Genomic DNA, 26,929 nt, shown 5'->3' on the forward strand with positions numbered 1-26,929 from the left:
TAGGGTTTTGAAGATCGTTTCAATTTCCATACTGATAATTGGTCTATTTAGATTTTCCAGTTCTTGATTCTGTCTAGGAATGTTGTGTTTTTCTAAGTATTGGTCCATTTCTTCTAGGTTATTTAATTTGGTGTTATATACTTTTTCATAGTATTCTTGTATGATCTTTGGTATTTCTGCAGTGTCTGTGGTAATTTCTCCTATTTCATTCCCTATTTTTTCTATTTCTGTACTTTCTCTTTTTTCTTCAGTGAGTCTAGCCATGGGTTTGTCAATTTTATTAACCTTCTCAAAGAACCAGCACATTATTGCATTTATTTTTCTATTTTTTGTTTGTTTGTTTGTTTAGGTTTCAATTTCATGATTTCTGCTTTAATTTTGATGATTTCTTTCCTTCTTTGACTTTAGGCTTCATTTATTCTCCCTCTTTTAGTTTTCTAAGATGAAGTGTTTGGTTATTTATTTGGGCTCATTCTTGTTTGGGGAGATAAGCCTATAATGATATGAACTTTCCTCTTATGACTGCTTTTCCCATGTCCCAAAAGTTTTGATATGTTGTACTATCATCATCATTCATTTCTAAGTATCTGTTGATCTCTCTTTTTATTTCTTCCCTGACCCAGTTCTTCTTTGGTAGCATGTTGTTTAATCTCCATGTATTTGTGGTTCTTCCTGATTTCTTTTTGCACTTGATCTCTAATTTCAAAGCATTATGATCAGAGAATATGATTCGTATGATTTCAACCTTCTTATATTTGTTGAGGCTATCTTTGTTTCCCAGTATGTGGTCTATTCTTGAGAATGTTCCATGTGCACTAGCGAAGAATGTGTAAGCAGCCGTTTTGGGATGGAAGGCTCTGTATATGTCAATTATGTCCAGTTAGTCTAACGTGTCATTTGAAGATGTTATTTCTTTAATGATTTTCTCTTTGGATGATCTGTCCATATCCAACTTTCAGCTATTTAGGTCCCCAACTACACTAGCGTTTTGGTCTGTTTCTTCCTTTATTTCTGTTAGTAATTGCTTTACATATTTCGGGGTTCCCTGACTGGGAGCATACATATTAATAAGTGTTATGTCTTTTTGCTGCATGATTCCCTTTATCATTATGAAGTGTCCCTCAGTATCTTTCTTTACCTTTTTTATTTTGAAGTCTGTTTCATCTGATTTTAGTACCACTACTCCTGATTTTCTCTGACTATCATTTGCTTGAAATATCATTTTCCACCCTTTCACTTTGAGTCTTTATTTGTCTTTGGAGCTGAGATGTGTCTCCTGGAGGTAGCAATTGGTTGGGTTCTGTTTTTTGATCTATTCTGCCACTCTGTGCCTTTTTATTGTTGAGTTCAGTCCATTTACATTTAGGGTGATTATTGAAATATGAGGTCTTTTTATAGCCATTTTATCTTTTCCTTTTTGGTAGCTCAGTGTTACCATTGCTTCCTTGTCCTTGTGTTTCTGTTTTCTTTATTTTGGTTGGCTTTTGCGATTTTTGCCTCTGGTTCTTCTTGTTTTATGTTATATATTTCAATTCTGAATCTTTGGTGTGCGGTTACCATTATGAATATGAAAAGGATAGTTACATATATGCAGTCGTCCATTTTCTTTTGCATGTTACTTATCTCCTTTCCCCTTTGCGAATTTGAATCTTTGAATCCTCCCCTTTTTAGTCATTGTCATCTCAGTTTGTTTCAATATATGCTGAACGTTCATTACTATCTTGCTATATCAATTCTCTTCTTGTTATTTAAGCTTATAATGCCCTGTTCTTAGTAAGGGTTGCACTCTTCTGGTTCTATTTGCCTGATTGTTACTTTGCTCCTAATTATGTATTTTTTGTTTTGTTTTGTTATTTGGTTTTAGATGAGCTGACCCCTCTCAGTATTTCCTGTAGTGCAGACCTCGTAGTGGAGAATTCCCTCAATTTTTGTATGTCTGCAAAGCCCTTAATATCTCCTTCATATCTAAAGGAGAGCTTCGCTGGATACATTATTCTAGATTGGTAGTTCTTTTCACTTAATAGTGTCAATATTAGATTTCATTCCTTTCTGGCTTTTAAGGTTTGCGCTGAGAAGTCCGATGATAATCTAATCGGCTTTCCTTTATATGTTAACCGTTTTTCTTCTCCCTGACTGCCCTGAGAATTCTATCTTTGTCATTGATTTTTTGATAACTTTAATACAATGTGTCCTGGTGAATGCCTTTTTGAGTTGAGATAATTGGGTGTTCTGTTGATTTCTTGAATTCCAAGGTCCAGCTCATTCCTTAGATTTGGTAAATTCTCATCCACGTTTGTCTCTGAAAATGTTTTCTAGTCCATGCTCCTTTTCCTCACCTTCAGTAATGCTCATTATTCTTATGTTCCCTCTCCTGATGGTATTTGCTAGTTCTTGTATTTCTCTTTCATTAGTTTTCATTCTTCGGTTTTTCTCTTTTTCCTTCTGATTTATTTTTAGATTTCTGTCTTCGATATCACTGATCTTTTCCTTCATTTGGTCAACTCTATTTCTCAAGCTTGCTATTTCATTTTCAACTCTTGCAGTGTGTTCTTCATCTCCAGAAGTTCTATTCTGTTCCTTTTGAGGATTTCAATCTCCTTGCTCTGCTCATCTAGTTGTTTTTTGAGTTCCTGAAATTATTGATTTGTTTTGAATCTCATTGAGTTTTTTCAGAAGTACCCTCCTGAATTCTCTGTCATTTAAGTCGAATATTTCTATATCTCTACGCTTATTTTCTGGAGATTTTTTTCTTTCTTTCTGAGATGCCTTGTCATCTTGGTTGTTCATGGTGTTTAATGGATTGTTTCTGCGCCTGGGCATTCATGGAAGTGTATTCTGTTGTTTTTCCAGAAAGAAGATTTATTATATAAAGGTCTCTTTAGCCTGCTGCAAAGAAGGTGCTTTTCTTTTGCTTTCCAGTAGGTGGTGTCTTAGCCTCTTAGATCCCTGCTTTATATAAATCCTAATGTCTTTTTTATTTTCTTGTAGATGTTTAATCACACTTGCTACTCTCAGTTTCAGTCCCTGTCAGTGTTAGCAACAATTTTGGTAGCGTTTGCTCAGATTCCTCTGGGGCTTCGTGGTGTTCGGTCTCAGAGGTTATGGGAGGAGTGGCCCTCTGGGCTGGGAGTTAGGGGCTGCAGCTCAGCCTCAGTTGGCAGCTGGGGCCAGTAAAAATCAACTGTTGTTTCTCTGCTCTCCCGTCCCACTTCTCTACTTTCTGCCCTGATGACTGGGCCCTACTACCTGCTGCTAGAAGTTCTGGCACTTTTAGGCCGGCCAATCAGGGAAGTCGCTGTATCTTTACCTCTCCCTCTCCTCCTGCAAGGAGCTCTGGCAGCTGCTAGAGGCAGCTTCTTTATTTCTCCCAGTCCACCGCCCGACATACGGAATTCTGACCTATGGTAGCTCTTATGCGCAGATCCCACACTCAGACGTGCTGGTGTGTAGTTTGGGTGTTTTTTGTTGAGTTTTAGATGTTCAGCTTATTGTTGTTTCGAGGGGAGAGATCTGAAGACATCTCTCACTCCACCATGTTTCCTCCTAATTCGGCTTATTATTTTGTTAAGTTTGCAAGTTTAATGTACAAACACTTCAAAAACTCTAACAATGGTTTGGCTATTTTATTTACCTAAGGTAATTTAAGGAGATACTTAAGAAGTTGCTGAGAGATGACTAAACGGATAAATTATCATTATTTCAGGTGATAACAGAGATTTTTATTAATGCAATCCATTATCACTATAGTGGTGCATTTATGTCATTTATAAAAGCATGTATTCTAGGTTATTTTTACCAACACATACTTATTTTTTAATAAGATAATGTGTATATATTTTTTCATTTTAAGAATTTATAGCCTAAAATTATCAAATGAACAGATGAATATTCCTTTTACCTGAACTCTGCTTTTAGTAATAGCAAAATCAATAACAACATTTACAAAACCTTTCAGGATATATCCTGTCTTCAATACACAATTCTTATTTAATCACTCTTCTGCTTATAAACTTCTTTTATTCTTTACTCCCCAAATATTTATTAATTGCTTTCCAGTGTTCCAGGAATAGTGCTCCATTAGGAAGATACAAGATTCAGGGATTCTTTCTTGATAGAGAAGCAGGAATTTGGGGAGAGCATCTCAGGTAGATGAAGTGGCATGGCTGGAGCACAGGGTGTAGTAATAGCATGGTCCCTTATTAGAGCACGGGATACAGTATCCTTATTTGATCATGATAAACTCTCTCTAAATTGCATTTTCCAAACAATTTAAAAACGATAATGCAAATTCAGGTATGTAAATGGTTTATATGTAAAAATCATTGGTTTCTACCACTACTACTCCTAACTTAAACATTTTGGTTTGGAGTTTAAGGCATTTTTTTTTAATAGATAGGAATACTTAAGAATTAATTTCATTTATGCATGTCAAAGATGTATAAAGACTTACTTGGGTATATGGATTTGGGAATAATATATGAATGAAGCATTCAAGGCTATCCAAAAGCAAAAAGCCATAAAGAACATAGATACTACAGAAAACAAAAAGAAAAAGAAAGGGCAAAAATTTCTGTATTTCCTATTCATCGCTAATTCTTTTTTCATCTGTAGTGAGGGAGTAAGGGCAATCAAAATCTGTGGGTCATCAAGTCCCCAGCAACTGAATATTTCTTGTTATTTGCTCAGTCCCTCTGTATTTTTGTCCTCCCATCCCAACTTCTATCCTAGCCCCATAACCTCATTCATTTGACCCCAAATTATAAAAAGTGCTACATAACCATCAGGAACTACTACCATTCTGGATTTTCATTCTCCTTCCAATCATTACCTTTTTTTCTCCTTTGGTCCCATTACCTGTTGTTTCCTGTTTTATCAACTTACCAACTCCTTTGATTGTTGTTCTATAATCCTTGCCACCCCCCCCCACCCCCAACAACTTGTTACCTTCCTTCGGAAATGTTAAAGTTGAGAGAGTACTTCCTTTTACATTATTTATGCCATTATGGCATGAAGAATTCTCCATGTATATACACATGCATGTACATGAATATGTACCTGCACAACAATTGTGTTTTTCTACTTGTTGTGTTGTGAAGGAGATAGGAACAGTATTAATCCAAGGCACGGTCATAGCTACAATAGTCTACGTAAACCTTTGTGGAACTATAAGGATTCACACAGTTCTGTTAAGGAAACTGACATGTGAGAAGGAACTTATAAAGATGAAATGATGACTTTCCAACATAGTTTTCAGAAACATCTGGAATTTTCCATTTTGGTTTTAGTATCTAGTAAAAAATTTTAATGTATTTGATATTCAATTTCCTGAAACAAATAAAAGAAATTCACACACACACACACACACACACACACACACACACACACACACGCACATGCACACGTATATATAGCAATTCATGTGAATAGTTTCATTTCTTGTAATAAGGAGCCCTGAATGTATTAAGAGTTTTGCTCTATTGTTCAGAAGTTAATTTTTTGTGTTCTTTAAAGGGTTTAATATTCCTACTTGGTTGCTATCTAAATATTTTTACTGATTAGTAGAACATAAACAGAGCACACAATTTGGCATGACCTACAGTATTGTCTGAGCAATGCTAATAACATGGATATCTCAGATTAATCTGAAGAGACATTATAAGGACTAAAGTGAACATTATACAGTATCTGCTCACACAAGCTGTGGTTAGTGCTATTAGTCTTTAGTTGTACCCATCACAGGATTAACCAAAACTTGCAAGAAAAAGGTAGGTCAGTTCTTAGGGACTATCAGGAAAATATATAGAGATAGGTCAGATATGTGATATATTAGTTAGTTCCTTTAGTGAGGACGAGGTACTGGAGATAAACTGTAGCAGTCAATCAGTAAGTTATTTAGAAACATTTATATTGAGAAAAAATTAGACTACTAGCTGTATATTTCACTTTTCTCCTATGCTATGACTGGTTTTATTTTTAGTTACTTTTTTCTCACTGATCATTCTTAAATACTTCTGGAATTAAGATTTTGGAAATGGTCTTTCTACACACTTTTGTATTTTTGGTATTTCTCTCATTCTTCCATCTTTGAGTGTACATATAGTTGGAGGAGTAAATAACTCTTTGTAGTTCTTGTTTCTTTAGAATACATGGAGACATTTATAGAATGTGGTTCATTCCATATATAAACACACGTCTAATGGAATAGTCTCATTGAAATGGTCTCATCAAGAGTGAGAGTCCTGGACTAGGACATGCAAACGTGGTTTTTAGTTCCAGTTCTGGTGTTAGCTAGCAGTGTGATACCAGGCAAGTTAATTTCTCTGGGCTTTAGTTTTTTCATCTATACCAAGAGAGTATTGAACAAGATGACTTGTAAGAATTCTAAAAGTTATAAAAAAAATCTTCTGTTTCTACATTGGGAGCCAGGGAATTCTGTGTTGTAAGATTTGGCCAAGAATGTTTCTTTTTGTGGCCTTGGCTATGTCCCAGCATTGTCCTTTGCTTATTACATCTCTGAAATATGCATTTTACAGGTATTTTTAAGTGATTAGTTAACGTTCATAAAATGCTTTGAAGAGCTTTTGTGTTGTCTTTCTATCTTGTTTTATGCAGTTGTCCATAATAGAAACCAAGTGTTCTGTAAATGAAATCAGTGTTTCCTATGTGAACGAAGGTTTTTGACATTTCTCAGTCAAAATATTAAAGTAGAGGGATACTGAGCCTGCATAAAATTATATTTAAAATACATGTTAAATCATTTTCTTCCTTTCACTCTGAGGTGAACACAATTTTAGTTCCAGAATATAATGGTAATTACACTCCACAGTTGCTACTGCAGTTGCTGTCAGGTTAGTAAAATCTGATTGATTTGGACTCTGCTAATTTGTAATTTGGGTGATTTTACCTGGCTAAAGTTTATTTCTAAACAATGTGTGAGGAATGGTGTTGTTAAGCAAATTAATAGTGCAAAGTATATTTCATAGACTATATTTCTAATTTTTAAAGCCTTTGAAATATTAGTTGTTTGTTCATAAGAGATCATTACAGATGGTTCCTAGCTATTTATTAAAGCAAAAGAACTAAATATAAATAGATGCTCATCATCAGAAATAATGCTTTTAGCGTTTGGAGTTCTTTAAGAGTGCTGAAGGTGGGGTGGAGGAAAGCAGTCTTATTTTCTTTTCACTTTGAATGCTTTGAATGCATTGTTGAGTGTTACAAAAACACATTCAAAATATTAAGTCTAAAAAAACACATTAAGAGAAATCTAGACTGAAAATTGGCATAGATGTTTTGATTAAATATTGGTTGATTTCTTTGGAGCCTAATGAGATTAGACAAGAATATATTGGTTTCTTGATTCAGTTAATTGTTCACAGAAGAGTAATAACTTGAGAACCCTTACAATAAGGTGATCTTCACCTGTTTTTGAGGGTTACCCTCTTGGAAATTTGGAAAACTCTGGATTCTCCCTATTTCTCACTCATAAATGTTGAGTAGTAGTTTTTGTAGATAAACTGCTCAAAACACTTCACTGTCATGTTTTTGCATAGGTATTAGTGTTTTGTTCTCAGAAGAAGTTATATTTACAATTATTGCTTTGTAATATTTTCATAAGCTGGAATGTGGGTCAATTTTCTTTCTAAAACATTGCTTGCTTGCTACAAATAGCTAATTCGTAGCTATTTTATGTTTTATATTTTTAAATGTTTGAGAATGCTTCAAGTTTTTTAAATGGGACATTCCAATCTTGCTTGATTAATACGTGTGCGACTCTGTGTGTGTGTGTGTGTGTGTGTTTCCTTTTTGGGGTTTCCAATAAGTTGCTACTGCTGATTGTACCCGGGACCCTTTTGCTCTATAACTACTAAAAATTATTACACAAAAATTTCTAATATAAAATATTGAGTGTGGTTTGTTTGTATTAGTGGTGACTTTTTTAACCTCTTAATATATTTTGGCCACTAAAGTATGGATAAATACTCCTTTCTATGATTCCTTTGAAGATGTCTATGAGACTAAAAAATGTTGGAAATATAATTTAACCCTCTAAGATGTTTGAGTGGTTTTTTGGGGAGGGTTATTTGTATATGATAGATTGAATAAAAATTATTTATGAGGTACTGATGGCTAACATCTGTTTAATATTTAATAAAGTTTATGCATTACTGGTCAATGTTTCAAAATAAGCTTTCACTCTCTCTATATGTGTATGAATGTGCATAATATTGATGTATATCTTAAACTCAGGTACTTGTGATTTACCTTAGCTGATTTCAGTCTGTATCTCTCTGGTAAATTATATATTTTGGAATTTTTAAAGTATTACGATTCTATAGCAACATTGATCTGTGAGTTTTGAATACAAATGAGAAAGCTTCTTAGGGGACTAAATCTCAATCTTTTAGAAACTAGTAATAATTTGAAAAGACTAAAAGCCAACTACTTAAGTTGGAAGCACAAGTTTATTGTTTGGATACAAACATGAAAGTGAATATGAGCTCTTTTGTCACTGCAGTGATTTTTTAAAAAAGGTAGTGGCTTTCATGTCAATGGTGGTCTGCCTTTACTAAGCTTGCATTGATAATGACAGATAATTCTATTTTTAGGTGAAAGTGGAAGGGTGCTATGAAGGTAGATATTTAGTGATGGTGACTTGCCTGCATCAGAAGTAAAATTGTTCAGCCTGCAAAGAGTTCAGCATAACACACCAGTTTGTCCTATTTTTCCATCTTAAAATTGTGTAGAAAATGTGTGAGCTTGGTGCTTTAAGCAGATACTTAAAACATTTAGTCACTTTCGGGGCACTTAGGATGCTGTTTTCTAGCGGTATTTTAAAACTATATAGATGAAGCCTATATTTTCCATTCATTTCATGAAATACCTCAAGCTTCCTCTGACAGCAGCTTTAATTTTTGAACCTCTTTGTCAGTCAATAACCCCTAGAGGTTACTGGACATGCTGCCGTGCCTTGGAATGGGCCCTGCTGGACACCTGCTTGGCCAGCAGCATTCGTCTCTCCTCTAGGCAATTTGTGAGCTGTTTGGAGGTGGGGGGAGTTGTGAGGGGGGTGAAGGGAGGGGAAAGGGGGAAGAAGAAGGGGAGGGTAGCATTGAATTAAATTGTTGATAGCGTCCCTCCGAGGAATGCTATTAAGAGCACACTACTCTGTACTTCTCTGCTGCAGAAGACAGATATTCATGTTACCACAGCATGTTGTAAATGTATGAGATTTTGCTTATTCTAGCTTGGAAATAAGAATAGGGAAATGAGAACAACTTGAATCAGAAGCTACTAGAAGAACGTGCAGAGTTCTGCAGCACTTTATATTTGATCTTTTGCCTTCTTCTAACTGGAAAACAGACTGGCATTTTTTAAACAGGCTTTTCTCATAATGGCATTCTTGTATTGTGTGGCCAGAGCTTGCACAGGAGGAAAGCAGGCTGCCGAATTTAGTTACTGAGCTCTATTAGCTGTGGCCTAAGGCTATGCTGAGTTTTATATCCCATTTGTATTGTTGCAGCTCAAAAGAAGAATGTTCAGAGGATGACAAGTGTATTCTGAGTAGGTATGTTGTTTCATTTTCATATGAAACCTATCTATTTTTTTTTCCTGCTGCTATTGGTCAGAAATCAGGTTAATAGGTGCAGAATATAGTACAGTGCTGCAGTATCCCTGTTAAGGTAGAACAATGGTAATGCAAGCTTAAAACAATACAATAAAAAGCAAAACCCTAGCCGCTTTTATTAAATAAAGCTGCGTCGTGTGGTATGCACAGTGCAGTCTTAAAAAAAAAAAAAATCCTGCAGTCAACGCTTTCCTAATGAGGTGGCAGTATTGTTGAGTTAGAACGATAGAATCATCATATTGCTTTAGGGGACAGAAGGATTTAAAGGAGGTACCTTGCATCCCTATTTTACAGATTGGAAGCATTGGTTTAAGGGCGCTGGCAGAATCGTTTGCTTGTTCTTCGTGGCAGCCACTGCTGTGTCAGTGCAGTGTGGAATGGAAGTTCTAGTTGATAGTCTGTTATGGAAACGCTGTTTACTGTTATTGTAGTACCGTGGTGACAACATGCCATTGAAATGGAAAACGAGCTCTCCTGCTATCTGGAAATTCCCAGTTCCTGTGCTTAAAACATCCAGGTCAACTCCACTTTCTCCAGCATACATGTAAGTGAGAGAAAATAGGATATTAAAGTGGGATTTTATTTGTGAATCAACCTTGTGGCAAAAGAGGGTAAAAATTCCAAACAGCAACATCCAAAAATGCATAAGATTAAAAACCTGAAGTTTGCTTACATTTAAATATATTAGCATGTCCACTTTTTATTTTACCATTGTTTTGTTTTCTTAGGAGTTTATGTTTATTTTCATTTAAAGTGCCTAATGGTAATCTAATTACTATTTGAAACTCTAAAGGTTTACCTAAGGAATTGCATAAGTATAAACTTTAATCTTTTACACTGGTTGAGATTTTTTTGAATTTTTGTATATCTGAAATATTTAAGACGCCTTCTTTTGTGCAACTGCAAAAAAAAAAACTGCTGATGCTTGCTATTGGTGTTGTGTTAAATATGGAAATGCTTTCTATAATTTTTTTGATGAATTTGAAACAGAGTTAACACATTGATAAGAAAATGAATCTCTTAATCAAGACTTTTATACTTGAGTTATATATGAATATTAATAAGTTTGATATATCTTTTCCAGTTTTATAATTCAGGTTTTAAAGTGTAAGTTCAAATTTATACAAATTATAGTTCTATGAATAGTTATTTATATACATGGAGTTGAAAAGTGGATTTAAACAAATGCCTAGTTTAGAAATTTATTTTTAAGAAATATACACTGAAATATATTTAGAAATCTTTCTAGAATTTTTGAAAATCTTATTTTTTAAATCCACAAAGCGTTGCTTTAAGAACAAAATCTATGAGATATAATAAGATTTTCTTTTAAAGTATTGTCTGTGATTCTTTTTTTGGTGGAGGAATGAGTAAGGGAAAGCTAGACCTTTTTATAATATTAATGTGAGAAAAGGTTTTTAGTATAAGTCTGTCTTAACTGTGCATGTTCCCTTTAAAATATTTTTCAGTAGGAAAGATGTGGAAAATTCTCCCTGTTTTAGGTTAATTGTGTGTTTAGAAATCTGGTGAGTTGCCATTTTGTTACTTAGTTTTGGTTTTATATGAGGTTCAGATGCACAGTGGTGTCTACCGAGTTCTTTGAATGGCTTTCAACTGCTGAGGAAATAAGTGTGCCTGTGCTTTCAGTCCAAAGAAGCAATTCCCTGGAAAGCACTGAAAAATGAGGAAATTTTAGAGTTAAATCCTGTCATCATTTCATTTTCAGATTTTTTTATGTATCCCTTCTTAGAGATATTTCAGGTGATTTTACCTGTTTGGGTGTTAAACTCTTTTTCCTATAAAGTTAAAATTTTAAGTTATATTTGTTTTAAAAAGGACAAAAGATTAGCTATATTTGTTTCTCAAAAGCTGTAGTGGTCAAAAGCACGAATTAATGGAGGTGACAAGTTAATGGAGCTCCTTCAAAAATTTTAAGAAAATGTGACATGCCTGTTGACTTTATGAATTTTATGGTGAGAAATGACCAAAAAGATTTACCAAAAACAAGTTTATCATCAAAACAAAACAAAATAAGATACACACCCAAAACTAAAATCAGTAGGTTGCAATTAATATTCACTAATGGTTCTAATATTTCTACAATATTTTACTGTCTAGAAGATCCAAATTGCAGCTCCTATTCAGCTGGTTTTCCTATTTTCAGAGATGGTTAAAAAAATACTTATATTTAATTCATACTAGCTACAAACTCAGATACAGCTTAATACAGCATCTTTAATGAATCACTTTCTTCCTTTTAAGTATGTACTCGCCTCTTTGACCTGATGACATGAATAACGATTTAGATGATAGAAGCTAGAAAATATCACAGACCTTGCATATCGACATTGATTGTTGGTAGTACACATAGGTAGAATGGAAAAATATATTTGATGAGCTAGTGTTAGCCTAGACTATTTTGACACTGATGATTTATATTATTAAATTGGCTTTACCTTATTTTTATAAATAAATTAATACAGTGTTCGAAATATCATTTAAATCTACACAGAGAAAATATGTTAAATATAAGAAAAGGCTAGCTTAGGGAGTTTAAAGCAGGTTTTTAAATAAATTGTTTAGGTTTCGACCGTTTTAAGAGTTTATGCCTTGCTTGGCTAGAAATAAAAATATCATGTTTAACATGTTCTTATCAGTGCTTCTTTATATTCCACAACACTTCTACACACAAAATCATACTTTAATATAATGTTTGCTCTCAAAAATTATAAAGACTAAGTTAGAATACTGGGTCAAGTAACATATTTGCTCTCACAGTTGTTCTGCTGGCAAACATAGGTTAAATGATTACTTGTGTCTCCGGTCTAAAGTCTTTGTATTGAAATGGAATAGTTAAATTCTGACACTTTGATAAAAATATGATATTTTTTGGAATTTACCTGTAAAATTATGTATAAACATTTAAAGTAGTATCTTGAATATAAAATTCTTCACCGTTAATAAAGCATCTTTTTATATGTTTGGGTAGCAGCGATATTGATTTGTAATGTTTTATAATTATTTACTATGATTTGTCAAATATAAATTACATGGTTTTCATTGAAGACTTGTACACTTTTTCAAAGACTGAAATTTCAATATAAAATGGTTTTGGTTGGAGTAAAAATGTGTTGTGGTAATTGCGCAAGTATGGAAAAAAATATAAAAGCTCTTGGTGGTCTCTTTCTAAACTCAGTGTAGGTGCTGCTTAGCTAGATAGAGCTCTTCCATTGATGCTGTATCTAGGGCAGTGCTGCTACGCTAGTGAAAGCTACAATAAGGAATGTTGTACTTAACAGCAAACATTGAACAGAAAGGCTATTTTTTCTCTTGTGAATTTAACCTCTAAGTTTGTTTTCATTCTGTTTCTTTAAAACTTGAATGACAGTTGATACTTCTTCATATTTTCAAGACTTATTGATGATAAAGGCAATGTTTATGACAATATTAAGGAAAATCATTTTGATAATACATAAAATACTTTTTAACTTGTGTTATAATATAATTTGAGAAGAGTGGAGTTTCTTAAAGACAAAAGATTTAGGAAAATAATCCTTCGGTCTCCAGATAGATTGATTGCCAAATACTTAGTCTTTGTTGGGTAGATATAGTCTTCCTTCATCTTCAGTTTTGAACACTTGCAGGGTGGTGTGCCATCCATGTGGAATTTTGAAGGGACTGTCTTAATACAAATCTGAGTGACATGTTTGTGTTACACTCTGTTCAACAGTAGGTTGCAGTTCAACGTTAGCCTGAAGGAGGATCACCTGGTCAGCATCAACTGAATTAGTAAAGACTCTGCCCCTGACAGGGATGAACCATATATATTAACCTGTCAGTTTGCCTAAATTAATAAAGCTGAAAGGACACTCCCATCTGAGTGGTTTTCTGGTGTTTTGGTATTCATCGTTTTAAAATAGCAAATGATTCGTTCAGACTAATGATATAGGATTAATGTGTTGTTAGATTCTAGAGACACACCAAAATAGGACAAGAATAACATTAGTGATCCTTTTATCTTCTTCACAAGCAGTAAGTTTTGATAATAATGGTGTGGCAATAGAGAATAAAACAATAGGTAAGAATTAACCAGTGCAATGTGACAGTGAATTCTAGCAAGATACACTGTGAAATGTTTTCTTTAGCATTTTACCTTTCTCAAGCTAAAAGACAATGAGTGTAGAACGAGTGTTAGTGAATTAGACTTACCCACTTTTATTCACGCACTTGCATTCAGTTAGCTTCCTGTTTACATGATTTTCTTTAATATGTACAATATGTTTAATAGTAAATATCAATAGCACAGTATTTCATAGCAATTGTTTTCTACCATTTCATCATTAAAAATCAGTATCTAGATTTCCTGAGAAAAGATTGTGCATACTTATAAATATTCCTTGTTCGTGGATGGTTCAAAGGCTAGACCAAATAAAAGTATGCATTTGCTAAATCTGACAGTCTTTTTATCCCCTAAGATTGTCTTTTTTTCTAATTTAGTGAATAAAACAAAACTTCGTGGTTTTAAAAATCTTTTTTTATTTAGCAAAATACTTCTTAAATTTATCATTTCAAATTAGAAAAGAATATATTTACTTTCACAATAATGTACATAAACCTTTTGTGTCTGCTTAATTCGTTTTCACTAGATATGCTCAATCTAACAAAAGTATGTAGAACAATAACATATATAACACTTAAGAACAATTTAGTGTTAGTCTGTAACTTTTGTGACATGTTCTCTGGGAATTTCCATGGTCTGAGCTTGCAAAGGGGCTTGCTAGCTAGCTTTACACTTATTAATGGAAAGCCGGAGGGGTAAAAGTGACCTTAGAAGTCATTTAGAGATTCCAAATCCCCCTTTAAAGCAGGAATCCTTCCTGTGACACCTCTGAAAGATGGTGATACATATCCTCCCTGAGCACTGTTAGTGTCAAAGAACTCACTACCTCACCGAGGCAGCACCTTTCATTCGTGGCCTTCCATTTCAATGCTCTTTCTTGCATTGAGCAAAATCAGTTCCTCATATTTTTTATCTCCAGTTTGTAGTGTGGCCTTGTTGAGCTATACAGAAAAAAAGATCTATTTTCTCTATTATGTACGGGCTTGGAAATCTCTTTCTTTAACTACTACTCATGTGACATGTTTTCCAGACTCTTCACTCTGCTGATTGTCCTTACCTGGATAGTTTTAGTTGTTGTTGTTTTCTTTTTTTTTAAATGTTAATCTTTATGCGAGATACTACATCTGAGTGCAATGCTCCTCATGTAGTCTGACTAGAAGACCCCTCTCTTCTTTTATATAGATGTTCTGCTTGTCTGAAAAAGCCTGAGATTGTATTATTTTGTAATTACAGGGCTAGCACTAGATTATGGTGAATTTAGAGTTTACAAACTTCCTTTTCAGAAGTTTATGATTAGTTTGCTTCCTCTTCATAGTCAACGTTTATTCTTTTAGCTACTTTAGATATTTTCGTCTGAAGAAGCATGGCATGTGCAAGTGAAGTTAAAATTTTGTTTTAAAGCTTATGGTGTATGTTTTTAAAAAGATCTCAAATCCATTAAATCTAACCAAAGAATATTGCTCATAAGAAACTCGCAAGACAGGAAGCTAGTATTTCTGATGCTTTCAGAAATTTCTAATAATTTTACTTGTCAATAATTTATCTAAATTCATTTTTGTTTACTTAAATGAGTGTTACTTCCAAGTACCCCTCAAAACACTTGCTCCAGAGAGAAGAGAGATGGAAATGCAAATTTTATACCATCATGGGAAGTCTGGAGTTACTAACAATTCTAAGGAGTCCAGACATTCTCCTTGAAATTTAGAATATTAAATGAGACCTAAATGGGGCCGGACCAAGTTAGTGGGAGGGAAAAGAAAGAAGTAAGAGATAGGCAAGTATTTATGTTAATGGTTTTATTACTTGATGTTAAAGAGTCAAGAATTATAAATTGTGCAGGGTGATATTTTAAATTGAAATGGAAGCCACAGTGTATTGTTTTATTTCCTCAAAACTGTGAGAAAGAGGTGGTGTAAATGTTGCATTCTTGGGTAATCGGTACATAAAGAAGTTATTCAGTAATGCATTTTTGAAAGTGCTTAGTACTTTCTCAATCACCTTGTATAATGAGTTTATAACATTCCAAAGTTACTGGCTTCCTGTCATGTACCAGGAATAACAATCTTGGGTATTATGGTATAATCCTCGCAGTCATTCAAAATGTCTAGTCTTTATCTTTCCTCCTATCTTTATTCACAATTTAATTGCTTAATTTATTTTATTGCTGTGAAAATTATGATCCAAGATAAACATGTTTGTTTACTATACCTTCGGTATTGATAACGGATTTAATAGCAATGAAAATGTATATGGGCTAGATGAGACAGGAATTGGAGAGAGACACCAGATTTCAAACTAGATATTACATAGGATGGAAAATGATGCAATTTATGTTTAAACTTGATAGTGACCTTTTTAAACAAGAAGAATGGAATACCATTCTTTAAGTTGGATAGGTCTTAGGTTCTTTATAGCGCACAAGTGTACACATATTACCTTCTGAGTAGCAATAATTTGATTCTGGACTATAAGATGTAATCTTAGTGAAAAATAAAATTATATTATGTTTCCAATTATAGTAAAAGAGTTTCACTGGCATGACTTACTATGGGTATAGGTTATTTGAACTCAATTTTGCAGTATTTATGGTATAGTAAGTCAAAAATATGCTCTACTTGTTGGAGAGTACTTCTTATGGTATGGTTCAATGGAGAAATGAAATAACATGCTTCCATTAGAAAAATATAATTAAAAACAAGTTTGAGAATTCTAGGAGCTTCTAACTTGAATCTAGCCTGTATAACATATGCTGTAAATTTTATAAGAAGCTTATTTATTTTCAATTTAAAAAATGTCCTGGTTCAGCGTAGGTAAATATAATTTATTGAGTGTTACTATAAAAGAGCCAGGCACTTTGCAAGGTGCCTCCCAAACACTCTATAAGGATAAGTCTTTTCTCTGTTTTACACACAAGGGCACAGTGGTGCAGGGAGCTTAATTAACTTGCTCAATGTTACACTTCAAGTAAGAGCTGAAATGAGAATTCAAACTCAGATCTGCTTGATTTCAAAGCCCTTAATTTTTTGAATGCCTTTTTGTTTTTATAGACTTTCACTACTTTCATGCCATCTATTAGGTAATATCTCACTAGGATTAGAACAAAGAAATATAACAGATGAATACGCTTCTTTGAATTGCTTGGTGGTATATAGAGAAGTTAGCTTTGCTTGGCAGTACTGTCAAGTGGTATAGTTGTAGAAAAATACTGGGTCAATTATCTACTTGCTGATAGGATATCAGGATTAACCTCAGTTTTTCCTATTTCTCTTGAAGCACTATTCTACCTTCATTGGCTACCCACCCTTTTTTTCTCCACCATAGATAGTGCTGTAGCTGGGGTGCCCTTTTTAGCACTTTCCAAGGATACTACCTAGTCAATATGTTTAGTACTTTCATGTGGACATTATTGTCCCATTGCTTAATTGTTAATCTTTGATTAATTCAGTGTATTAGTTTTCTATTGCTGTCATAACAAATGACTGCAAACTAATGACTTTAAAAATCACAAAATTATTCTCATAGTTATTTAGGTTATAAGTCTGGTATGGGTCTCACTGGGCTAAAATTAAGGTATGTCGGTGGGGCTGCATTCACTTTGAGGCTTTAGGGGAGAGTCTCATTCCTGTTCATTTGGGTCATTGGCAGAATTCAGTTCTTCACCATCGTAGGACCACCAAGGTTCCCATCTTCTTGCTGGGCTGTGAGCTGAGGGTCAATTTCAGCTTCTAGAGGCTGCCTGCATTCCTTGGATTGGGCTCCCTTCTTCTATCTTCAACGCTAGCAAATGTTGGATTTTTTCACATTAATCTCTCTCTGATACACTCTTCTGCCTTCCTCTTCCACCTTTAACGACATCTGTGATTAGATTGGGCCCACGATGATAAGACAGGCTCATCTTTTCCATATCAAGGTCCTTAACCTTAATCACATCTACAAGGTCCCCTTTGCCATGTAACCATATATTCACAGGTTTCAGGGATTAGGATGTGGATTTCTTGGAGAGGCCATGATTCTGTCTACCATGCACTAGTTGAACATTGAATTATGTTAGGCTTACATATGCATGGAAAGAAATTGTTTCAATTAACCTAAGTGGTTCTAAAAATTTTACATTCTTGTTACTAAGTGATATTTATAATCTCTGGAACAGTAATTTTGTTCTTGAAAATTATAATAGTTTAAACATAACATAGGCAGTTCTCAAAATTTGCAACAATGATTTACTGGTAATCTTATTAAAAAGTAGAATTACTCAGTGATAATGTCATAATCTGGGCTGATGTTGAAAGTATCATGAAAATAGGTTCTACTATTAGAACTTTTATTATGCTCCAGGTCCTATAAAATAAGCACAAATGTATTGTGTGCATCATATTTGCAAGTATACACAAAACCATAAAATGCAGATATGAATTAAAACTAAGATGCTAGTCATTTAAAAACTTTATTATTTATTTGCCTTCTTAAAATTCAGGCTGTTTTTTGAGATGGTTTACATGTCCAAGTCTCCTTTTGAAAGCTAATAAGCCATTAGTGCCACCTTTTGAATAAAATGGAATTAATTTTCTTAATAAAGTTTTATGTAACAAGCAGAAACATTCAAAATTCCTCCATTGATATTACAGCTGTCTAAAAAGTACTAAAGTGGGTCCATAATACAAGTTGATAGGTGTTGATTGCATTTTGTCATATTGATGAAGAAAAAATTTCAAAAGACTGCATTTCTTCTCATTTTACCAAAACATTTATAGTTTATGTAAAGAACTGTTCAGAATAAAACATAAAGGCTATAAGAAAATAATAGTTTAAAACTAGAAGGTCTTCACATGTCTCTGGAAAGTCATACAGATAATATAAATTGCTGAGAATCTTTAAAATAATCTTCAAAACTTATTACAGAATCAGTGTCATATGATTATGTGGTTGTTGCCTTGCTAATGCCTTTCAGTGCTTGGTACAGCGGGGAAATACAGAAAACTGGATGTTAGTTAACATGTATTGAGTGAAATCGGAATAGTAAGATAACAGATGAAGACTATTTATGCCACTCAGTTACTGAGCATTAAACCTGATTGTCTAGCAAGTTACTATGGCCTGAAAAGTGACATTTCTAAACTTGGAGGTGAGTGGGGGAATGTTCCAAACTCAGAACCAGTCATTTAACTCTCTAGGCACTACTTCCTATTATGGAAGGTGCAGGGGGTTAATTGGATTATTTAATTAAAAGGCTTGGATTACTGTATTTTGGAGCACTAAAATTTTGAGAATGAAACATTGTGAGAATGCTATATTGGAGTGGCAAGTTCAGTTGAGTGTTCATGGGCAACTATGCTAAACTAGTGCTTATGCCATCTCCCCACCCTCTTCTTTCTTCCCACATTAAAGTCTTTGGGGTGGTTCCATAGTGTAGTGGTTAGCATGTATGCTTTACACACAGAAGGTCCTGGGTTCGCACCCCAGGTGGAGCCACAGACCATACCTCGGGTGCGCCAGGCCCTGCGAGTGCGCGAGGACCCCCCATCGCCCTGGAGTGCGCCAGGCCCTGGGTGCACGCCACGAGCATGTGGTAGGAGATGCCCTGCCTTCAGAGATCCAGTTCTTAAGGGAAAACAGCAATATCCATAGGTCAGGGGTAGAAGTGGATGGGGGGGAGTTAAAGGGGGAGAAATTAAAACTAAAAAGTTTCAGTTTGAAAACTACAGTGCTTTTCACTGGTAAATGAGATAAGACCATGACATCTTAAAAAGAGCATATTTATTGTATCCAGAGTTCTTTGAAACCAAGAGCTAGAATAAACCGTAGTATCTCTTTAATAAACCTTAATATCTCTTTGTCATACCATTGTATCTTGAAAGAGAATATGATATTTATGCTGATTGCTTTTCTTTCTTCTGTGTATATTTGTATTTGATGATTTAACTCCATCTTAATTCATGTTTTCTTTTTATTATTTTATCTCATTCCACCAACTGTATTACAAATTAATGTTTAAGATTAGTTAACTGTAAAACTTCAACTAGATTTCTCTTTATAGATGTGATTACAGCAAGCTTTCCTTTGGTCCTATGGTGAACCATATTCTTAATTAACTCAGTTTCATTTAGCTTTCATTTGGAAGGACCCACAAAATATTTGAAGTACAATTTTGAAAAGTATATGGATCTTCTCAGTTGTGAATAGATTATTCAATCCCTCAGCATCACCAAATTAAAGTGATTTTCACTCATTATGAGCACTTTCCTCCAAAGGTTTGTGTATATAATCATTTCTGAATGATTCACAGCTAAACAAAAGTTCATAGAACTGCAACAAAAATTTTGATCTCAGGTGGACTGGAGACCTGGCTTATTAGAGTATTTTTTATAGACGTATTGCTGAAATACATAGACAGATGTAATAAAAGACTGCCTCTTTTGAAACGATGAGATGGACCATTGCATCATCAAAAGTTTGGGCTTTGTTTCATATAATTATAATTGCATATTATAATTTTAAATAGTGGATATTGTTTGATTGCTGACCCAGCCTTGAAGATAGTCTGATCAGGGATGAATAATCCTTTAAAATAAAATAATAGTAAGAAAAGTTAATGTTATTTATTTTTTCATTTGGTGCTTATATGCTAAACATGAACTCATACACTTCTGTACTAGGGAGCAAAATTTGCAATTAGTTTTGTTACTGTGGTTTATGTGAATTATGCAGCATGGTGTTTGTTAATAGATGATGTTGAGAATTTATTATTTTTATACCATTTAGACCTTTGTAAAGTAATTATTTCTTTTACCGTGATTTATTTGCAAGCAAGTATCATGCCTGCTCTTTGTTTACCTGTCTCCTACTGAGGTGCCTGGCACATAGCAAGCAGGTGCTCAGTAAATGTTGAGTAGATGAATGAATTTAGAGAGTATAGTTTTAGCTTCTGATTTTTCTCCTAAAATGTTATTAGGATCCACCATTTTACTACACTCCTAGAAAACTATTTTAACTAAGATCACTATAATGTTCAGTTCCACATCACAATGCAATTTCATGATCTACAGACAGCTCTGCTAATGTAATAAAAATTGCTCTGCAAAAATATTTTTATAAGTCTTTGTCCATAGTGCAATAACACTAAGGAAGGAGTCCTGTGGTCAAAATATTTATGTACTATGACTGTATTTGTTTACCCAAAATATTAAAAAGTTTTAATAAAATTGGTAATGATTTCCTGGAAGGTAGACTAGTTATTTTTTTTTTGAGGGGGTAGATGCAAATTACAATTCACTGGAGAGTTTGTTACTTTGGGTGTAAGGTATTTCTTTTTAGAAACATTATGGCCTCTGGCTTAAAGAGAGTATGTGTTCTTAAGTGGAACTCAAAAGAGTAGAAGTAGACCATATCATTTAAACAATATGACACAGTAAGCGTCAAGCATTCATACTTCTTAGTCTTTTAAATGAGAATTTTTAATAGAAGATAATTGGAACATTTTCAGACTGTGTGTATATGTTTTGCAGAAGTTATCTATGAATTGTGAAGTAGTAATAAAGTACTGCTTTGATCTGTTTGAGATAAATAGAGGGATATTAAGCAAGAAATAGAGAGCATTTTTTCCTTCCTTTCTTACAATCTTTAAAAACCAATTTATAATTTCTGACAGGGAAGAGTCACCACGTAGGTGAGTATAGCAAAGAATCAAGGTTTTAAAAGTTTGCCTAGCTAGATGGAAAATGCTACTCTAAATGGTACTACCCCTACCTCATCTACAACAGCTATTTCTTGAAGCAATAAGTTATTTCCAAATCTCCAAAATCCAATCTTTTGTAGATCATGCTTTAATAAGAAAACTGGATTCTTTAAAGATACTCCAAATGGAAATGAATTTGAAAACATAGTTCTTGATTATTTCTGGAAGCTTTGTCAGTCAGAAGAAAGTTCGGGCATCTCAAATGTAACTAAATGACATGCATTCAAGAGAGCCAAAGACAGGATATTTTGGATTCTAAAAGAAAACTGTTATCATCAAGATATTTCAGTCATCTCTGACTCCTACTTCTTCCTCATAATTTATGTCCCGTCAACTGTCAAAGTACTACTGACTATCTCTCTGCTGTGTTCCTATCTTTTACTTCCCCTCCACTTTCACAACCCCTAAAACTTCTGATATCTATTGCTTCTTATTTGTATTTGGTCATTAATATAAATTACATATTTATTATAGTATAGCTTCTTTACAAACTATGATTGTATTTGTAGCTCTGAAAGTTACTTCCTTGCTCAAAAGTATTCAATTACTGCTCAATGTTCGCTGAACAAAAAACAAACGCCACACTCTTGGATTCAAGGCTTCTTGGACTAGCCCTCCCTAACTAATCACGTATTCCAGCAAATAATTAAAAATAAATGTATATTTAATGATTGGAGAATAAATACAAATCCAAATTTATTCACAGACTTTCAATTACTTTGCTTTAGAATATGTCATTTTATACTTAACAACTATATCTTTTTTCTATTGTTAACTAAGGAATGTGTAAAAGATGTTTTTCTTAAATATTTGATAAAAGGAAATTTTACTTAATTTAAATTGGCTATATAAATGTCTAACTAATGTACTGTATACTTGAAACTAATAAAATAAAATTTTAAAAAATCAAATATCTGATAAACCTTGGTAATTAGATTGAAGCCATTCTAAGCATAAAAATAATTCAGAAGTAAATGTAGATGATTTTTTTTAAGGGCATAAATTTTTTTCAGCAAAAGATATTAATTCATTAAGTTAGCTTAGACCAGTCACTTCACCTCTCAAACCTTCTGGATGATTTTTTTCATAACTAATTTTACACTTATTTCTCCTAAGTCAGATTTTTTTCCTAGTCAGTCATTCCTTTTTTCAAACCATACACATAAAACACATTATAATTTAAGTACAAACATACTTGCTTTAAAACATAAATTTGTCTAAAATAGTTTTCTCCACTGTAGCAAGGCACATGTAAAAATAAGTCAAATAACTCTTATCTGCTATCTTGAGACAGATTATAATCTTATTTTCTTTATCAAATTATAATTTGATGAACCATGACTAAAGTATTCTGGTCATAAATTGTTTCTACTAAAATTACTTTCAGTCTGTGCCAGCATTGTGGCATTTATCAGCAAGCAAGGAACACAATTGGGATTTTGGATTAGTTCTTTTCATAGGAAAGATAGCCGTAACTTGCTCTCTAATAAGACTGTAATATATGAGATTACTGCATATGTCAAGTGAAGAAATTTGACACCCTTAACTGAAGTGATTTGCACAGGGCTACAAAACTCGAAACTACACTCTCTATATTCAATCATCTACTCAACATTTATTGAGCACCTGCTTATTATGTGCCAGGCTCCTCACTAGGAGACAGGTAAACAAAGAGCAGGCAGGATACTTACTTGCAAAGAAATCACAGTAAAAGGAATAATTACTTTCTGGAGTTAAAGGCTGCATTTCTTCTCTTACAATATGATTCTTGAATATGTAGATAGGCAAGTGGGCTGTAAGTGACTGTAAAGATTTTTTTCATCTCCTAACAACCTGAGAAGTTCAGAATCAGCAACGGTTTTATTTCTTTATGGTAAGCATAGTACAAGAAGGATAACTTAAAGTCTTATAACAAAGGTGTATGAAAAAACCTTAATGGTGAGGCAAATAGTTAAGTACAAAATGGAAAATAATTTTAATATGAAAAAATTTTCTTAAATTAGACTCTTTGCTTCTATAAGCTACATACCTGAAATGAGCTTGAGAGAACTATCTTAAGTATTATTCCCAGACTCGTTGGGTAGAGAGTCTGTCTTCTGATTTTTCTTTTTGTATTACCTTCCCCTGTATTAAAAATACTGGCTATCATATTAAAATATTTATATGATTAAATCATATTAAACATATTCTATTAAAACATGATTGACTTGATACTGACATTTTTACCACATTCATTGAAGTAATTAGAGATGCCTCTAGGTCATTGCAAAATCAAGGTTGAGATTTGTTATATTTATGACAGGCACTGAAGACAGGATCAATAGGACTCTTAGAGCTGCCAGCTTTGTTTTATTTTGTTTTGTTTTGTTTATCCTAGGTCTGTAGCTTCCTTGACAAAGGTCAGTCTTTAACTTAAGTGAGAACTGCCAGTTTTAATTCTTAAAACATGGAATGCAATTGGCTATTATTTTGTAAGTTTGAAATCTTATATTTTTTTCATATTTCTATTTTAAAGAGAAATAAACATTGCCCTAAGACCTGGTCATGAATTATTGACTTTGTGAAGTTGAATATAACTTGGAAATTCAAGAAAGACAGAAAAGGATAGGTTTATTATTACTTGATTAATGATTCTCCTGTTCTCAAAGATATTTGTCTCAGTAATTTTTAATTGGTTTTGAGTTTGTGGAATCTGCCTTTATAATAAACTCTAAAATAGGATAACTTGGAGGTTTGAATACTTAATAAACTGAAATTTTAAGGAAGTAAAACCTCAATTCTTTAATAACATGCTTTTCCATTGAAGTGCACCATAGCACAATAGTCAAATTTCAAAGTTCATGAGCTACAGGCATTAAGAATAATATGACACCTTGGTTAACAAATCCTCTGGGAGCAAAAAGTGTCTTTAAAGTTGGCCTGGGTGTTGGAGCTTTCATTCATTTCTTCATTTGGGGATTGAAGAATGAGAAGTCATGTTTCTTATCTCAGGTATTCTAGACTTCTCAGTGGGCAGGGCTAGTGCTGGCTGTAGAATGGATTATCCTTCTAGAGGATTAATGTGTAGCCAGAGGATTATAATTATTTCCTCTGTACACTGAGAAGGGGACTAAATGATGGGAGCACATACTGTTTCCCCTAACCTACAAGTACATACTGCCATTTTCCTCCCACTACTACCACTTATATGCTCTCACCTATATAGCTTCCTAAGGTCAAGGAGCTTTGGCTTAGATTTTTTTGTATAGTTAGTGTGGAATCAGCCTTTAGAAATTCATTATTTTGTTACTCTTTCATTTCTACTTCAGATATCTGTTTATCATCTATTTCTTTCTTTCTGTCTATCATCTATCTCTATCTCTATCTATCTAATCTATCTATCTATCTATCATCTATCATCTATCTATCTATCATCTATCATCTATCATCTATCTAATCTATCCATCCTTTCATCAAAATATGGTAAGCAACGTGAAGAATGAGAATAATACATAAACCAAATTTCTAAATAGAAGAATTTTCTAGTCTAGACGTATGAGACTTGATGTACTTTAATCAGTATATGGATTTTAAAAGATGAAGGAAGACTAAAGTTTCGAAATATGGTGGATAGAGGGCGCAAACATTAATTTTAAAGGTTTTCAGGGAGAAGATTGAGATATTCAGTGCAAATGCTTTATGGTTTGGGTAATTAACTTTCATCCTGTTATAGTTATCAAATGGAATATCATTTGTCATTCCATTTGTTTAGCTTCATTTTCTCATTTCTGTCGTAGTGCTATTTCTGTGATTGTGATGGGTACCTTTGGAATTCAAAAATCTGTACTTTAAAATGTTGATATCAGTAATGTAAAGTCCTCCTTAAATCTGAACTGAGTTATATCCTAGGATGTGCTACATCCTTACCTCAAATACATTGGGAGAATGACATGAAATTTTTAGCTTTGGCCTTCTTTTCATGAAAATAGTGGCAAAAGTGAATAATTTTAAACTCAATTAATTCAATCAGAAAATGACTTACCTATAATAGAATATGTCTCTCTGAGATCCAACTTGTATTTAAAAATTAAGCATTGAAATGTCAATTGCTTTATGGTCTCTACTTTGCTATTTTTCATTTTTAGGCTTGGTGTAATGGGAACAATATAGGCTCTAGAATCAGACTGGAGTTCAAATCATAGTTACCAGACCCATGATGAAGCCTTAAACTCTCTGAGCTTCAGTTTCTTGTCTTTAAAATGAGATTGTTATGAGAATTAAGTAGCATAGATAATGTGTCTGGCACAATGCCTAGTACATAGCAGGTGCTGGGTGAAAGATCTTATTTCTATGTTAAAATCAACATCAACTATTTATTAATGTGATTTTATTTTAAACGTGACAGACATATACATATAAGGAAGCTTCTTTACTTTGGAAAATCATTTGAATTTTATTTCTCTTTTGTGGGCTCTGGTATTGCTACAGCAGAAAAGAAAGCCTTGGAAAGATTAGGAGCTATTTTATATCATCTATGATAAAGACTTTCATTAGCAAATTCATTGCAAGTGGACAATAATATAAAGTCGGCACTTCATATCTCTGAGTTTTGCATTTGCAGGATCAACTAACTGTATTTTCAATTGAAAACCTTTTTTTTTTTGATCCGAGGTTGGGAATGTAAAGATGTGAAGGGCAGACTGTATGCAGTTTTAGGCCACTTTCTAAAAGGGAATTAAGAATCTGCAGATTTTGGTATTTGTTGGGGGTCCTGGAATCAGCCCCCTGTGGATACTGAGGAATGGCTTTACTTATATTTATATCTTTAAAAAATAAACATAATTAACCAAAGCTCTATCTTTTTCGGTTCTTTTCAAGCAAGCACCTCATCAAGGAGATATGTTCTCCATAGTTTCTTAAATAGCAATTAGTTTATGCCTTATTAACAGAAGCTTCTATGATGTTAATAATTTCTTTGTGTAATGAAACTGTAAATAACATTTTAGTTAGGACATATCTTTCAATATTTTAAGTTTAATTTTTTTTTGTTTTTCTTTTAATGCACTACCAGGTTTATTTTATACATGTTAACTTACTTTATGAGTTGAAAATTTTCTTTCTGATTTTTTTAAGTTTATTGGGGTAACATTGGTTAATACAATTATAATTTGACATCTATATATTCTATTGTGTGATTACCACCCAGAGTCCAGTTTCCTTCAGCTACCATATATTTGATCCCCTTTACCCACTTCACCCTCTCCTAATCCCCCTATATTTGACCCCCTTTACCCTGTCTACCTCTTCTCTCCTCCCCCACCTCCTACCCTCTGGTAACCGCTAGTCCATTGTCCATGTCCATGAGTCTCTGTTTGTCCTGTTAATTTGTTGCTTTTAGGTTTATATCCCACATATAAGTGATATCATGTGATTTTCAACCTTTTCTGTCTGGCTTATTTCGCTTAGCATG

General features: G+C 33.5%; 1 protein-coding gene across 2 annotated transcripts in view; it reads left to right on the forward strand.

The window, feature by feature from the left end:
- The window catches only part of KLHL13 (kelch like family member 13), a 228,976-nt gene that overhangs the window by 115,473 nt on the left and 86,574 nt on the right, over nt 1–26,929 (forward strand). The window contains exon 1 of one of the 2 annotated variants that reach the window (XM_006904712.1): nt 9,152–10,172. The exons of the other annotated variant lie outside the window; for it this stretch is intronic. Within the exon in view, the coding sequence (XP_006904774.1) occupies nt 10,075–10,172 (98 nt within the window). The 5' untranslated portion in view covers nt 9,152–10,074. Of the gene's footprint in view, nt 1–9,151; nt 10,173–26,929 lie in introns of those variants that run through there. 2 annotated transcript variants of the gene reach the window in all.

The sequence above is a fragment of the Pteropus alecto genome, unplaced genomic scaffold, assembly GCF_000325575.1.
Source record: "Pteropus alecto unplaced genomic scaffold, ASM32557v1 scaffold280, whole genome shotgun sequence".
Lineage (NCBI taxonomy): Eukaryota > Metazoa > Chordata > Mammalia > Chiroptera > Pteropodidae > Pteropus > Pteropus alecto.